This window comes from Macaca nemestrina, chromosome 13 (assembly GCF_043159975.1).
Source record: "Macaca nemestrina isolate mMacNem1 chromosome 13, mMacNem.hap1, whole genome shotgun sequence".
Taxonomy (NCBI): domain Eukaryota; kingdom Metazoa; phylum Chordata; class Mammalia; order Primates; family Cercopithecidae; genus Macaca; species Macaca nemestrina.
The window spans coordinates 65,573,281-65,590,179 of NC_092137.1; the positions used below are offsets into that span (position 1 = coordinate 65,573,281).

At 40.8% G+C, this 16,899-nt stretch overlaps 1 protein-coding gene across 3 annotated transcripts in view; it reads left to right on the forward strand.

Moving 5' to 3' along the window:
- The window catches only part of LOC105465161 (actin related protein 2), a 40,596-nt gene extending 32,434 nt beyond the window's left edge, over window positions 1–8,162 (forward strand). For 2 of the 3 annotated variants that reach the window (XM_011713433.3, XM_011713434.3), the window contains 2 exons: window positions 2,249–2,381; window positions 5,489–8,162. In XM_011713433.3, the coding sequence (XP_011711735.1) occupies window positions 2,249–2,381; window positions 5,489–5,659 (304 nt within the window). In that variant the 3' untranslated portion in view covers window positions 5,660–8,162. The remainder of the gene's footprint in view (window positions 1–2,248; window positions 2,382–5,488) is intronic. The other variant, XM_071076826.1, reaches the window with a different exon arrangement.
- The last annotated feature ends 8,737 nt before the right edge of the window (window positions 8,163–16,899 follow it).

Genomic DNA, 16,899 nt, shown 5'->3' on the forward strand with positions numbered 1-16,899 from the left:
GTGCCACTGCACTGCAGCCTGGGTGACAGAGTGAGACCCTGTCTCTCCCCACCTCCACACAAAAAAAGTTACTATGAAAATTATATATATATATATAACATATTTTTGTATATTTAAGGGACTTTTTTTTTTTAATAGAGTCTTGCTCTGTCGCCAGGCTGGAGTGCAGTGGTGCAATCTCAGCTCACTGCAACCTCCATCTCCTGGATTAAAGCGATTCTCCTGCCTCAACCTCCCAAGTAGCTGGGACTACAGGTGCGTGCCACCACGCCCAGCTAATTTTTGTATTTTTAGTAGAGATGGGGTTTCACCATGTTGGCCAGGATGGTCTCTGATCTCTTGACCTCGTGATCCGTCCACCTCGGCCTCCCAAAGTGCTGGGATTACAGGCGTAAGCCACTGCGCCCAGCCTTAAGGGACATTTTTGATTTTTTTTTTTTTTTTTTTTGGCAAATCGTTCATGGCTTTTTTGTCTGTAGATTTTGGAGTTTTGGGTTTTTTGTTTTTTTTTTTCCAGTTTTGAAAAGTTTTCTTTTAGCTTTCTGATGTCTTTTACAGATATTTCCTCTGTTTGCCGTTTGTCTATTGCTCTTAGTGTTTTAGCCATGCAAAAGTTTGTTTTTATTTAGTCATATAAGAAGATTTATAGTCATATTTTATTACAGCTAGAGCTTGAGTCATCGTTAGAAATCCCTTCTCTACACTCAGGTTCTAGAGGAATTCACCCAGAAGCATTTTGTACAGCAAGCATTTATTTGTTTGTGTGACCCTGAAGCCACCTAATTAATTTTGATGGGATGGCTTTGGAGCCAGGATAGTAATAGAAATTAATAAAAATAGCAGTTGACTTATAACAAGCTATAAACCTTGTGCAAGATGATCAGAAATCGAATCTAGCCTTCATAATCGTGGTAAATTCTCATGATAGGGATTAGATTATTTTGTCCTTTGATTGGATGTTCATTCACAGCAGAATTGTATTTAAAAGTATATGCTGGCCAGGCGCGGTGGCTCACGCCTGTAATCCTAGCACTTTGGGAGGCTGAGGCGGGCGAATCACGAGGTCAGGAGTTCGAGACCATCCTGGCCAACATGGTGAAACCCGTCTCTACTAAAAATACAAGAAATTAGCTGGGTGTAGTGGCAGGCATCTGTAATCCCAGCTACTCAGGAGGCTGAGGCAGGAGAATCGCTTGAACCCAGGAGGCGGAGCAGTGAGCCGAGATTACGCCACTGCTCTCCAACCCAGGCGACAAAGTGAGACTCTGTATATTTAAAAAAAAAAAAAAAAAAAAAAGTACATGCCTGTTGTTGCTGATTAGGGCTTCGACGTTCCCAAAGCGTGGAGTCAGATTCAGTACCTTCTCCACAGAGTTGGCATTGCAAAGTGGAATAACTCAAATTTTGTTTTGTGTGTTCTGCATGTTGAAAATGTACATGTAAATGCTTATGTGTACTTATCACGTGAATCTGTATTTCAACTGCTTAGTTTATGCGACATTCACCAGGCTTGCTTTGGCAATTAAATACAAAAACAACGCTTTGTTGGAGTTGCAGTAGCTTTAGCCATTGAGAACCTGGAAGCCAGTTTGAATAAGGCCAAAATGGGTGCAAATCAGCTCCCAAACTTTGTATTATTCCTCAGACCCTCACTCAGATTCTGTTACTTTTACTACGTATGCAGTCTTTTTAGATTGGATTATCTGATATCATAGACAACAGCATATTTAAGGAAAAAAGAGGGTGCTGCTATAAGAAGCATACACATCAGTCTAGCCAAAAATAACAGCAGACAGCCTCTAAGCAAAGGAACAAAAAAGAGAAAACTACAAAAGATAAATAAAAAATTAAAAAGCAGGAATTCTGGATTAAAGTAGAATAGGGCTAATTATAGTAAATCACCACATTTCAATGGCTTTAGGGAAGCATGTGACAACATAGTCCAAGTACTAGAAGTTTGTAATGTAAATCTTGGTCATTATTAGAAGTCTCAGTTACATTCACACACAAAAAATGTATTATATACTTTTAGAAGTATTTTCATCAAAATTATAAAAAGGTTTTATGTGTAAAGAGGGGTCATTACTTCACAGTAGTAATAACAGCAAATATTCAGCCCTGTGATTTACATGTGGAATTTTATTTAATTCTCCCAGCAACCCCATGAGGCTGACATAAGTAACAGTAACCGTGAGATACCATTTTCCTAACCTAAAACTCCAAATGAATAACCATTGTGTCTTTCTAGATCTGAATTCTACAAACACATTGTGCTTTCTGGAGGGTCTACTATGTATCCTGGCCTGCCATCACGGTTGGAACGAGAACTTAAACAGCTTTACTTAGAACGAGTTTTGAAGGGTGATGTGGAAAAACTTTCTGTAAGTATTAGTAAATCAACTATTATTAACATTCTTTTAAAAGACTGTACAGTAGTTTGTGAATCTTGACAACCACCAGAGGGGGCAAGATGTCTTCCAAAACAAATTCCTACTGCAGTCAAGTGCAGTCTGGAAATGACAGGAAGAGGGAAATAGTTCAAGATAAGCTCTGGTCACCTCTATAGTCAATGGATGGAGGCAGTGAGGTCAGGGCCAAAAGTTCTGGTTCATCTGTAACAACCAGCACAGACTCCGAGGCGCCTCTATGTGCAAAAGAAGAACCTGCTGTACTATGGGGGAATAAATGCCCCACTTGAGGTTTTTTTTGTTTTTTGTTTTTTGTTTTTTTTTAAACTTATTTTGGATATGCAATCAGCCTTTAGCACTTCTCTTGGGCTGTCTCATATTTCTGACTTTGTTTGTTACATATGTTGTCTTCTCTCCTCCGTCAGATTGTAAAACATCATGTCTCAAATTTTTTTGCATCCCGGTAACTGTCATAGCTCTTGAAACAGACTTTAATTGGTAGTTGTTGGTATGTACAGTAGAAAGAAATTTTTTAACTAGTAATAGTTGATGTTTCTTTGGCATGGGTTTGTGTGTTTTTTCCACCAAACTCTGGACTATGTGAAATATACAGTATGTGCTGTATACTCAACCAAGAGTTATCTAATCTTGAGTTAATCTCTGAGCTTTGTCTCACTGACTTTGATCAACTATTTTAGATAATGAGATTATGTATTAATAGAGTACTGTATGTTACATCTTTCATATATGACTCAAATTGTTGAAATTAAATTGAGTATGGGCTCACATACATTAAACAGATTAACAGACTCGAAAGGAGCCGTGCTGTCTAGGTACTTCACTCATTTTTCTGATTTTATTGAGTTTTACATATAATTTATAATTGATCTCAGGTGATCATTTATTCAGCAAACATTTCTTGAACTCCTGGGTGCCAGACATAGGTCTAGGTGCTGGGGACAAACAAAACAATGAAAACAGAATCCCTACTTTTAGTCTAAATAATGTATTAGTGGTAATAAGTGATATGAAGAAAAGTAAGGTGAAGAGCTGGAAACTGTTAGTGGTTGGAGAGGTTGTGTGCTCCTTCATAAACTGTGATCAGGAAAGGCCTAAGGCCTTCTGGGTGAAGTGACTTTTGATCAGAGACCTAAGTTGAGCGTGAGAGGAGTGAGCCATGCAGCTATCTGGGGGAAGAATCTTATAGGCAGGAACAATGCAAAAGCCCCAGGTTGGTGGGAATGTGCCAGTGTGGCTGGAGCAGAGAGAGCAAGGGAGGAGGACACGTGGGATATGAGGTCAGAAGGGTAGCAGGAGGGCAGGTCTTGTTCAGCCATGCTAAAGGGTTTGGCTTGACTCCTGGTGAAATGGAAAGTCTTGGGTGCCGGGGCGGTTTAAGCAGAGAAATGATAGGATCTGATGTATATTTTTAAGGGCTCATTAAGTCTGGTGTGTTGAATAGACTCTTGGGGGAAGAGAGAACAAAGGTGGGCATAGACCAGTTAGGAGGCACTGAGAGGAGGGAAGGGATGGTAGAGTTTTAGACTAGAGGAGGAGGTTGCAGTGGTTGTTTTGGAGAATGGAAGAAAGAATAGAGAAATGTAATAGGATTACCATGCAGCAGCAAGCTCAGTTGAGGTTAGTGATACATTGAAGCAAGATGTTTTGTATCTTTCTTATCTTGTTCAGCTGCTTGAGAGCAGGTGCATGAGTTCAGCAAGGAGGGAGTGGTAAATGGAGTAATCTGATAGAATGAGTTTCATTGGAGCTATGGAGTTTTAGGGATGAGCAAGATGAAGCAATGAAGAGCAAGAACTCATATTACCAAACCTCCAGGGTTAAGGTAGTGTGTGAGAGAGAAACAGTAAGCAGTTGAGATATTTACAGAAGCAGCGTCTTCAGGAGCTAGCTAAGTTTCCCTTAGAGCAGAGGTGGGCATTTATAGCCCTTATGCCAAAACTGTTTTTTTGTTTTTGTTTTAACTTTTATTGGAACACAGCCAAGCCCATTTGTTTACATAATGTTACCTGTTGTCATTTACTGTCTGTGGGCACCTTCTAGCTACATGTGGGGTTGGGTACTTGTCACACCTGCAAAGCCTCAAGTATCTGGCCCTTTCCAAAAAAATTTGCTGACCCCTACCTAAGAGCAAGAAAGCTAAAGGAACAATTAAAATAGTCTCAGAATTGGTAAATAAACTCATGTTTTTCTTTATCTTGGAAACCCTTACAGTTCTCAGAACCCTTACAGTTCATTTATGTGACATAAATATACAGATGATTTGGAATGACATAGTTACATTGGGTGTTTTTTGCAGGATTGTGACACTGTAAATGAAAAACTTGCTATGTCATTTTAAGGTCTCTTTCAGTGTTGACCAACCATAAAGATAAGGAGAGTGTGTCCTTCCTAGACACTTAATAGTAGCTACAGAGTATAAAACTTTTCCCAGTTGTCTTTAATTTTGGTTACTGTGTTCATTTTCTCATAACATCCCCATGATTTGTTTTGACCATATTTGGCCTTGTTTAAGAACATTTCATTTGATTTTGAGACAATAGAAAGTAAGCTTTGCTTAAAAGAAAAGAACTTCAGTTTTACTCAGTTGCACTGGACTAGAATCATAACAGTATTAGACCTTTAAGAAGTCATGCAAGTCCTCTCATCCAGACTTTGTTTGATAGCAAAGTGACTTTCCCAAGTGGTCATCTGCCAGGGGATGGGAAATTTGCGCTAATTATGTCTCTCATGTTTGGTCCCTCAGTAGGGTGTTAAGTCATGTAATTTACTGATCAAATTAGGACACTCAAGAATGAAAAGGGATGGTGTTAATAATGATGGGACACCACGTGTAAATCAGGACTGTTCCAGGCATGCTGGGATGGATGTGTGGTCTCCTAAACATGAGCTTTGGGCAAATTACTAAGTGTTCCTGTACCTCAGGTACCAAATCCTACCGTTCTACTTATATCACAGGACTGTTGCAAGGTTGAGCGAGAGCATATATTTAAAAGTCATTTTCATAAAGCAGAAAGCACTGTGCACATGTACCATTTTATTATCCTTTCTTTCTCCTTTAGAAATTTAAGATCCGCATTGAAGACCCACCCCGCAGAAAGCACATGGTATTCCTGGGTGGTGCAGTTCTAGCGGATATCATGAAAGACAAAGACAACTTTTGGATGACCCGACAAGAGTACCAAGAAAAGGGTGTCCGTGTGCTGGAGAAACTTGGTGTGACTGTTCGATAAACTCCAAAGCTTGTTCCCATCACACCCCTAATGCTTTCTTTTTTCCTTTATTGCCAATCTTTGAACTCATTCAACTCCAGGACGTGGAAGAGGCCTCTCTCTGCCCTTTGACTGGAAAGGTCAAGTTTTATTCTGGTGTCTTGGGGAAGCTTTGTTAAATTTTTGTTAATGTGGGTAAATCTGAGTTTAATTCAACTGCTTCCCTACATAGACTAGAGGTCTCAGGATCCTGTCTGCTGCTTTGTTTCTTCTAAGTAGGCATTTAGATCATTCCTGTAGGCTTCCTGTTTTCACTTTACTGCTCTAATGCTGCTAGTCGTAGTCTTTAGCACACTAGGTGGTATGCCTTTATTAGCATAAGAAAAAAACTTCAGGAGCTTTTACATATTACTGGGATGGGGGGTGGTTCGGGATGGGTGGGCAGCTGCTGAACCCTTTAGGGCATTTCCTCTGTAATGTGGCGCTTTCAGCTGTACTGCTGCAGCTTTAAGTACCTTAAAGCTTCTCCTGTGAACATCTTAGGGAAATGTTAGGTTCAGAACTAAAGTGTTTTGGGTGGGTTTTGTTGGGGGGAGGGGTAACAGTGGGTGGTCTTCTGATTTTTATTTTTGAGGTTTTCTCACTGGAGTACATAGAGGAACTTTATTTACAGTACTTTGATTTGGCAGGTTTTCTTCTACTTGTGCTCTGTCTGGAGCTGTTTCCATATGATATAAAAAGCAAGTGTAGTATTCCATTACTATGTGGCTTAGGGATTTATTTATTTTTAAAAATCAACCATGTTAGCTGGGACTAGACTCCCTACAGTCCTTCAATGGAAAAGTAACATTTAAAAATCCTTTTGGTAATTCAAATTACAGATTTAAAAGTGCTTAAGATCTGGTGTTTTGTTAATGCTTCTGTTTATTCCAGAAGCATTAAAGTAACCCATTGCCAAGTATCATTCTTGCAAATTATTCTTTTATGTAACTGACCAGTGCTTAATAAAACAAGCAGGTACTTACAAATAATTACTGGCAGTAGGTTATAATTGGTGGTTTAAAAATAACATTGAAATACGGGACTTGTTGCCAATTGGGTAATTTTCATTAGTTGTTTGTTTGTTTTGATTTGAAACCTGGAAGTACAGTAAAATTTGACTGTTTAAAATGTTGGCCAAAAAAAAATCAAGATTTAAATTTTTTATTTGCACTGAAAAACTAATCATAACTGTTAATTCTCAGCCATCTTTGAAGCTTGAAAGAAGAGTCTTTGGTATTTTGTAAACGTTAGCAGACTTTCCTGCCAGTGTCAGAAAATCCTATTTATGAATCCTGTCGGTATTCCTTGGTATCTGAAAAAAATATCAAATAGTACCCATACATGAGTTCTTTCTAAGTTTGAAAAATAAAAAGAAATTGCATCACACTAATGACAAAATACAAGTTCTGGAAAAAAATATTTTTCTTCATTTAAAAACTTTTTAACTAATAATGTCTTTGAAAGAAGAGGCTTAATTTGGAGGTGACTAAAATCAAAAGAAATTATTGACTTGAGGGTCTCTGTTTTGTAAGAATACATAATTAGCTTAAATAAGCAGCAAAAGGTTAGTTTTAATTATGTAGCTTCTGTTAATATTAAGTGTTTTTTGTCTGTTTTACCTCAATTTGAACAGATAAGTTTGCTTGCATGCTGGACATGCCTCAGAACACATGAATAGCCCGTACCAGATCTTGGGAACATGGATCTTAGAGCCACTTTGGAATAAGTTCTTATATAAATACCCCCAGCCTTTTGAGAATGGGGCTTGTTAAAGGACACGTATGTAGGGCCAGTACCTACTGGCAGTTGGGTTCAGGAAAATAGGATTGACTTGGCCTTGGGTCCCTTGGTCCATTTTAAAATCTGGGAGTAGAAAACAACAAAAAATGGAATGGACTCTTAAAATAATGAAAGAGCATTTATCATTTGTCCCTTGAATGTAGAATTTGTTTTTGATTTCAGAATTCTGCTGGTAAACATGTCAGTTAAAATGGTATATTATGTGTATGTATTATAATTTAGAAATCCCATTTTATAATGTTACTATTCCAAGGTGACATAATACATTTACATTTGGGATTTGGGTGGACTATTATATTTAACTGGAGTTGTTGGCAAGTGTGAATCCCTCAGGAAAAAAAAAATCTGTTTTAAAAAGCAATCTGATTCTTGGCTCTTGAAACTATTGTTACTTAAATCTCCAATAATTAAAAATTTTAAATTTTTAAATCAGAATTGTCAATACTTTGACCTTTGAGAAGGATTTCTTAGAAATACATTTAGTAATGTTCCCAAGACATCAATCTTACATTTAAACTTTTTTCTTTAAAACATGGTATTGGTTGTTAACTTTTACACAGTTCTGAGTACTGTTAATATCTGGAAAGTATCTTGAGAGATCAGTGGAAAGCTAAACAGTCTAAATTTAACATGAAATACTTCTTTTTGATTCAGAAAATAAAATCAGATTTTTTCAAAGTCAGTTTGAATTTTGTCATTTCTTTCTAATAGTTTTTTCTCTTGTTTCATTTTCTTTTATTCGTATTTTTATTTTTGTTAATGCAAGATGAATTGACAGCTTTATGCTCGTTGTTAGGTCAAGTTCATGTCTGTGTTCTATTATTGACAAAACAACTTCTTATTTCTGTTATGATTTTATAAATAAGAAAATAGAAGAGCGATTTATAGCTACATCAGAGGCTGTTTTCTTCCAACAGACCGTTTTGTCTCCCAAAAGATTTAAGGTGGCTTTCACAGAATTAGAAATGCTAAAAAGACCGAGGTGTCACATGCCCCCTTTCAAGGACATATTAACTCACCTGCAGACTTTTAGGCATATTTAACAAAATAAGAGAAGGATGAAAATACATTTAACTGACCTTTTCTTGTTTTTTTTTTTTTTGTTTTTTTTTTTTGAGACGGAGTCTGGCTCTGTCGCCCAGGCTGGAGTGCAGTGGCGCGATCTCGGCTCACTGCAAGCTCCGCCTCCCAGGTTCACGCCGTTCTCCTGCCTCAGCCTCCCGAGTAGCTGGGACTACAGGCGCCCACAACCGCGCCCGGCTAATTTTTTGTATTTTTAGTAGAGACGGGGTTTCACCGTGGTCTCGATCTCCTGACCTTGTGATCCGCCCGCCTCGGCCTCCCAAAGTGCTGGGATTACAGGCGTGAGCCACCACGCCCGGCCCTTTTCTTGTTTTATACTATCCTTGAGGATGAGGGCTGGAGATTAGAGAGTATTTTTGCCTTTCCTTCTTCACGGACTTGTATGTGCAAACCTCATTGCCCACTTCAGGGCCAGAGTCCTTCCAGACATCGCAAGGTTGTCTCTGGTGTTTCATCAAGTTTCTTCTGAGTTGCAGAAGAAGAATGTGATGACAGCTATCTCTATATGTAATGGAGGAAGAAAATACCAGGCACTGCATAGTGCCCTTGATGGAATGAATGTCTCTCAATGCCCTTCATTTTTTTCTTCCACCCACAAACTTTGACCATTATACAATTGAGTGAGTTTATTAACTGTATTTAGAACCATCAAAGAGGGTAGCCAACTAAAGTGAAGCAGAAACTCGAGGATTGATCTAAACTTAATTTTTTTTTTTTTTTTTTGGAGACGGAGTTTCACTCTTGTTGCCTGGCTAGAGTACAGTGGTGCGATCTCGGCTTACCACAATGGCACAATCTCGGCTCACCGCAGCCTCCGCCTCCCAGGTTCAAGTGATTCTCCTGCCTCAGCCTCCCAAGTAACTGAGATTACAGGCATGTGCCACCAGCCTGGCTAATTTTGTATTTTTAGTAGAGACAGGGTTTCTCCATGTTGGTCAGGCTGGTCTCGAACTCCCAACCTCAGGTGATCTGTCCGCCCCGGCCTCCCAAAGTGCTGGGATTACAGGCATGAGCCACCGCACCTGGCTAAGCTCAGTATTTAACATGCTGTCTAACCTTGGATTAATTGGCCAACTACACACAATACTGGGATACTTTTTTCCTCTGGCTCAAAAATCCCTGACCTGTTTGAAGGTTGAAAAATGCTACATCAGAGGTAAGTAGAGGAGGTGAGGGGTAGTACCTGGGAAAGCATGTTTGCATGTGTGAATATAACTAAAAGGCTAAAATTAGTGACTTTAACCATTATATTGGAAGTAACTTGTAGTCACAGAATAGAAATAAACTTGATTTATGGGGGGTGAAAATAAGGCAGCTATTACATGAATTTCAAGTGGTGTTCACATAACATTTTAAAGCATCTTTCTCTGTATTGTTTAACGTTTGAAATTAGGAAGAAATAAGCTATTGAACCATAGTTACTTTTGTTCAAATTGTCTAGACTGGCAGTCTTGTTGCCTATTATAAGTATCTCAGTTTGCGTTATCTGCAGATGTAAAATATCTGAGTAGGGGGAATTCAAATGATTTATCTCTTCCTTTTGGCAGAATGGAGTTCCTGTCGGTTTCATATCTACCCCCTCAACTCCTCCCACCCACCAGAGGAAAAAGGAAAGACTGGAAAAGACTTTGCATATAATTTTCCATGAAACACTTGACATAGGAATAGAAGAATTAGAGAATGTTGAGTAGATTTTCGTGGACCAGTTGAAAGGTTTGGTTGGGTTTGGCAAGTGCAGAAAGCGATCACAAAGGTATTACAGAGTGATTCTTATGCCCAGGGTGACCTTTAAGAACGGTGCCCTTTGCCATTCACAGCAAGTGGAGCTTTTGCCTGATGAACGCTTTAAACAGTCGGTGAAAAGAAAACTCCAGTGAGTAACATATTTGCTCTGCCTTAAACATGGGTTTGAAAAAGAGGGCCTCAACTCTTGAGGATAAGGATTCTTAAAATTACACTTTTTGTGTATAAAAGTGTAATTATGGCCAGGCACGGTGGCTCAGGCCTGTAATCCCAGCACTTTGGGAGGCTGAGGCCGGCCGCTCACCTGAGGTCGGAGTTCGAGACCAGCCTGACCAACATGGAGAAACCCTGCCTCTATTAAAAAATACAAAATTTGGCCGGGCGCGGTGGCTCAAGCCTGTAATCCCAGCACTTTGGGAGGCCGAGACGGGCGGATCACGAGGTCAGGAGTTCGAGACCATCCTGGCTAACACGGTGAAACCCCGTCTCTACTAAAAAATACAAAAAACTAGCCGGGCGAGATGGCGGGCGCCTGTAGTCCCGGCTACTCGGGAGGCTGAGGCAGGAGAATGGCGTAAAAACCCGGGAGGCAGAGCTTGCAGTGAGCTGAGATCCGGCCACTGCACTCCAGCCTGGGCGACACAGCGAGACTCCGTCTCAAAAAAAAAAAAAAAAAAAAAAAAAACAAAATTAGCTGGGTGTGGTGGTGCATGCCTGTACTCCCAGCTCCTTGGGAGGCTGAGGCAGGAGAATCGCTTGAACCCGGGAGACAGAGGTTGTTGTGAGCGGAAATCACGCCATTGCACTCCAGCCTGGGCAACAAGAGCGAATCTCATCTCAAAAAACAAAAAGTATCATAAAAATGTGAATGCAAATGCATTAATATCAAAGGTTTTAAGTAGTTAGGGAAATTCTGCCGGGTGTGGTGGCTCACACCTGTAATCCCAGCACTTTGGGAGGCCGAGGCGGGCGGATCACGAGGTCAGGGGATCGAGGCCATCCTGGCGAACACGGTGAAACCCCGTCTCTACTAAAAATACAAAAAAATTAGTCGAGTGTGGTGGCGGGCGCCTGTAGTCCCAGCTTCTCGGGAGGCTGAGGCAGGAGAATGGCGTGAACCCGGGAGGCAGCAGAGTTTGCAGTGACCAAAGATCGCGCCACTGCACTCCAGCCTGGGCAATAGAGCAAGACTCCGTCTCAAAAAAAAAAAAAACAAAAATAATTAGGCTGAGCACAGTGGCTCACATCTGTAATCCCAGCACTTTGGGAGGCCGAGGTGGGTGGATCACGAGGTCAGGAGATTGAGGCCATCCTGGCTAACACGGTGAAACCCCGTCTCTACTAAACAAATTAGCCAGCTGTGGTGGTGGGTGCCTGTAGTCCCAGCTACTTGGGAGGCCGAGGCAGGAGAATGGCGTGAACCTGAGAGGCGGAGCTTGCAGTGAGCCGAAATCGCAACACTGCACTCCAGCCTGGGTGACAGAGCAAGACTCCATCTCAAAAAAAAAAAAAAAAAAATTAGAGAAATTCTAAAATTAAAGTCTGCCACAATATTAATTGGATCATTTTAAATTAATATGTTTATGTGAGTGCCTTGATGTTCTGTAGGGGTTGGGATTTTTTTTGAGGTGTCTATACACAAGAAAATTAAGAGATCTATTTTACTTTAGGAAGCCAAATCTTGCTGGGCATGGTGACTCATGCCTGTAATCCCAACACTTTGGGAGGCCGAGGCAGGTGGATCACTTGAGGTCAGGAGTTTGAGACCAACCTGGCCAACATCGCAAAACCCATCTCTACTAAAAATACAAAAAATTAGGCCTGGTGGCGCATACCTGTAATCCCAGCTACTCAAGAGGCTGAGGCAGGAGAATTGCTTGAACCCAGGAGGCAAAGGCTGAAGTGAGCCAAGATCACGCCACTGCACTCCAGCCTAGGTGACAGAGCGAGACTCTGTCTCAAAAATAATAATAATAATAAAATATAAAAATCTAAGGGTTTCCTGAGTTGTCAATTCTTATATTTTCATATTTTCTTATGTTTACATATGTATATATTCTTATATTTTTATGTTTTGTGACAACTTAGTGTTTGAAGACTAAGAAATTTGGGCCTTAACTGAGACTCAATTGTTAAATTGATAATACACAGTTGACCTCTTTATTGGAAACTCACAATTTACCTCCAAATGTGGGAGTTTTTTTCCCTAATTTAGATTTACATTTGAAAACTTCTGGCATTTTTTTTTAAGATCTATTAGAAAGGAGTGAAACCTAAACTATGGTGAGAATTTAAAGGACCTTGATTCAAAGAATCAATTAAGGAGGCTGTCCTCTTTGGTTTGCTTTTACTTAGTAGTTTAGTGGAATTCAAGCAGATAATATTCAACTTCTTAAGTTCCCTGCTTACACAACTTGAAATTCTAAAGGAGTCTCTAAAATGAAAACATCCCACAGGAAGTGATGTAGCTAAATTATGATTATCCGTATTTTTAAAACAAATTACTTGTCTTTCAAATGTCTTTTTCGGTATGGGGTCAGAATCACGTGTTCCTTTTGTTAAAAATGCAGGCTCTTAGGCGGGGCGTGGTGGCTCATTCCTGTAATCCCAGCATTTTGGGAGGCCAAGGGGAGGCGGGAATCACCTGAGGTCAGGAGTTCGAGACCAGCCTGATCAACAGGACAAAACCCCGTCTCTACTAACAGTACAAAAATTAGCCGGGCGTGGTGGCAGGCGCCTGTAATCCCAACTACTCCTACTTAGGAGGCTGAGGCAGGAGAATGGCTTGAACCCAGGAGGCGGAGGTTGCAGTGAACTGAGATCAGCCACTGTGCTCCAGCCTGGGCAACAGAGCAAGACTCTGTCTCAAATAAAAAAAGAAAACCAAACAAAAAAAAAACAGGCTTCCTTGAGCCCCACTCTGGACCACCGAATCAAGCCTGAGGGTTTGCTTGTTTTCCGACTCTTCCCCCACAACTCCCACACTCCTGTTGTAGGGGCTAAGAGGACAATCAGGCTTCAAAGTATGAACCACTCTCCTGGGCCCACACCTGCAGTGCCCTTCTTTCCTCCTCTTCCTGGGGAAAACTAGAGCTTTTAGCAGATGGGTTCAGAAGTGACACAGGAAGCAGCCCTGGGAAGCCGGAACCACTTAGAGACCAACTGTTTAGGCAGTATGCTGACCTCTGTTCCACCTCCCCCAAATGGATCTTCAGTTCAAATGGATGATAAACACCTTTCATTAAAAAGGCAAATTCTGGGATGGTTAAAGCACCATCAGTCATTTACACATCCATTTGTATTAAAAGGAAGTCCAGAGACTCACACTGACACCTAGGGTAGATTAGCGGCTCTTTGTGATTTAAGTGAAAGGAAGGTCTGTAACTTTGGCCAAAGGAGTGTATTGGAAAAGTGCATAGGTTCCTGAGGAAATTCAGTTTTTAGAGCAAGCTCACCTTGGTAGATGAGAGTTGAGTGCTGATAGTGGTAAAATAACCAAAACAAACTGCTCATTTCAACATTCCTTTCTCCTCACTTCCAACTTGCAGTGTTCCCAGCTTCCTGAACTCAAGCTAGTACAGCTAATGCTACAAGTTTTAGCTGCTTGATACATGAAAGTGATTTATAGTCAGGCCAAGAAACCCACCTACCAGATGTAGCTTTACTTTTAGAGATCATGTATGTATTTCAAGTTCCATGCAACTGACAAATGAACTTTTGGAGGCAACTTGTTGAAAAGTGGAAGTATTGAATTGTTCATGGTGACCAAGAGTCCATACATTAATGACTGCTATAATTATGTTTCTTATGATATCAAAACTGACATGGTCCCCTAATACAGAATGCAGTTCATAATGTAGATTTGGGGAGTGCCAGTGTTCACCACTTGTGTTTTTGAAACACAAGGTATAGGTGGTATGAGGAAAACTATCTTCTGACTTTAAGCTACTATTTTTTAAATGGTATGACAACTTTATGTTTATTTCTTTTGGTTAATCTGACCAGTCTCAGAGTTGCATGAAAATGATCTTCATCGTTTCCATTTCATAGCAACTCTTTTATGCCTTAAACATTTTTTTTTCTGTTCATACCATTCAAAAGAAGCTCAGATTTGTGGTGTGAGCCAACAAAAATCCTCCCTCAGGTGCTTCAATAACAGTAAGACAGGCTTCCTTGAGTATCCTAAATGAAAGCTTTGTTTTGTTGCACTTTTGAACAAATACGTGAAGAGAAAGATTTATGTAATGAAATTCCATGTTTCAAGAGTCTAAAGAGGATTGGATTTATGGTTCTTCCACCCCTATCCCCACCACTAAAACTAGAAAACTTCTTGCTTTGGCCCAGATCACAAAAACCTTTGCTGCTCCCAAGTTCCCTGAACTATTAGGACAAAATGGAATACTAAAGAGTACCTTAAACTCAGAAGGCATGATTTGCTAACTGGCAACCTAAACCAAATGGCAGCTCACACCACTAGCTGATTTTATTCAGAAGATAGGGCTAAAGGAGAAACTTTTCCCACTAAATTTCAGTACAGTTATTACTTTCAAGAATACACCCTGTTTTCTTCAGGCTCTGAGCTTGCCTGCTAAAATAATTAGCTGTGAGGCAGACGGGGAAAGAATTGCATCTGCAAAAGGCAGGAAGACAAGGTCAGGAGAAGAGGAGGCAGCTTGACTCACAGCTGCCCACCCTGCAGAGGAGCAGAGCTTGCCAAGAATATCCACACTGATTTATGGAGAAAAAATCAGGAAACCATTCACCCCAGATAGCTTGGATTTGTGACAATATCAGCGTAAACTATTTCCATTTAGACTGAGAATTCCGAGTCTCTGTGGTACTTCATCTTTTCCCGCCTTCACCCCTTCTTCTAGCATTTCTAGCAACACTCGGGCCAGTGATTCTCAAACTTTGGGGTGCCTGAGACTCTCTTGAGCTAACGACAATGTAGATACCTGGCCCCACTTCCAGAAATTGAGGTGACACTCTTAGGAAGGGGTCTTTTGCACTTAGAAAAACATGAATCAGAAACCAGGGAAATTTTGTAAGAATTAAGCTACAGACTAAATGATAGTAATAAAAATCTTGGTATGTTTGTCCAGAAGGTTTCACTTAATTGGGAGTTTCCTAAGAGAATGAAGGCAAAGGCTTTTCTGCCTGGGGACTCTTAGGACTCTTCGGGCTTACTCCGCAGGGTCTCACTGTGTACATTGTGAAAACTGGCCTTCTTCATTCTTGTGCCTAATCTTGCTCACAAAGGAACATGCTACCAGTCTCATCTGCTTCTACCAGTCTCATCTGCTTCCAAAGGGCTTTGTTTCAGATCCCTTTTGGAAAAGGAGTGCATTTTTCTGCCTTGGTTTACTGCCTTTGGAGAACAAGATGCATCTCAAATGTGTTTATTGAACTTTTCAAGTTCCTTGACTTTCTGCAGGCAGAGCCAGCCATGGTCTTCAGACTCTACGTTAATTAAGAGAGCTACATAGGAAGCAATGACAACAACAACGAGGACACAAGAAAGCAGTAATGGTCACCATTTATGAGTGTCTGTGAAGTGCCAGGCACTGTACCTTAAGCATTTGCCAGTATTCTCACTTAACGCAAATAGGAATTACCACCACTTTATAGATGAGGAGACTGAGACATAAGAGGTAAAGTAACAAGAACAAGGACTCAGAGCTAAGAAGTTGTAGAGCCAGAGTGGAGCTCAAGCATCTTCCTGGCTATACAACCCTCGCTTCTCCAACACCCATTGATGGCTCTGTGTGGTGGTCATCGAGCCCTGCCCTACTTCAAAGCCTTGATCAGTTTAGGAGGCTGTCTTGACCCTGCCCCTCATCACGGGCCTTGGGAAAAGCACTTTTCCTTTGTGTGCCTTAATTTAACTCAGTGAGTCAAGTGCCCCAAGCCTGGAGTGGCTGGTGCCCCAAGTGCCATTTGAAAAGTGCTTTGATATGAAGTGTCCACAAGGGCTTGCTCTTCTGTTTATAGCAAACCATTTCCATGAAGAAACAAGTGGAAGCTCTGGGAGTGAACGAGTGAAAGGAATGTTGACCACAGGCATTTGGATCTAGAGGAGCTTGTTGCGCTTTTAGGATTGATCAACTGAGCCTTTATTCCCCTTGGTAGGTTTAATTTTTGACCAGCAGGTGTACACTCTGGTCCAAGGCCCTGGATTTGGCTCAGAGCTTCACATATGAGTCAATGGAGTTTGTAAACTCTCCACTTGCAAGAGAAAGGCAAGAAATGGAAAGAATGACAGTTACTAAGGTTAGCAGTGGCCCCTGGAATCCAAGTGGCCCTTGAGAAGAACACTTGGGGAGGGGAAGCATTTGAATCACCTAAATCTCCTAAGAACTTGCCCTGTGTTTTGGGAACGCTCTGAGAATGGCGACTACATGAGCTAGCTCTCAGACCAGCTGTCTTCAGAGGGGACCACCTAACAGGAGGCCGACTGTAGAGGCTAAAACATGCAAGTTACCACCTGAGAGAGGTAACTACGCTTCCATGCAGAACAGCTGTGTGTTACTTTAAAAGCAGCTAATTTCACTATCTGAATTCAAGGATGTTTCCCAGATCTCCATGCTGTGAAT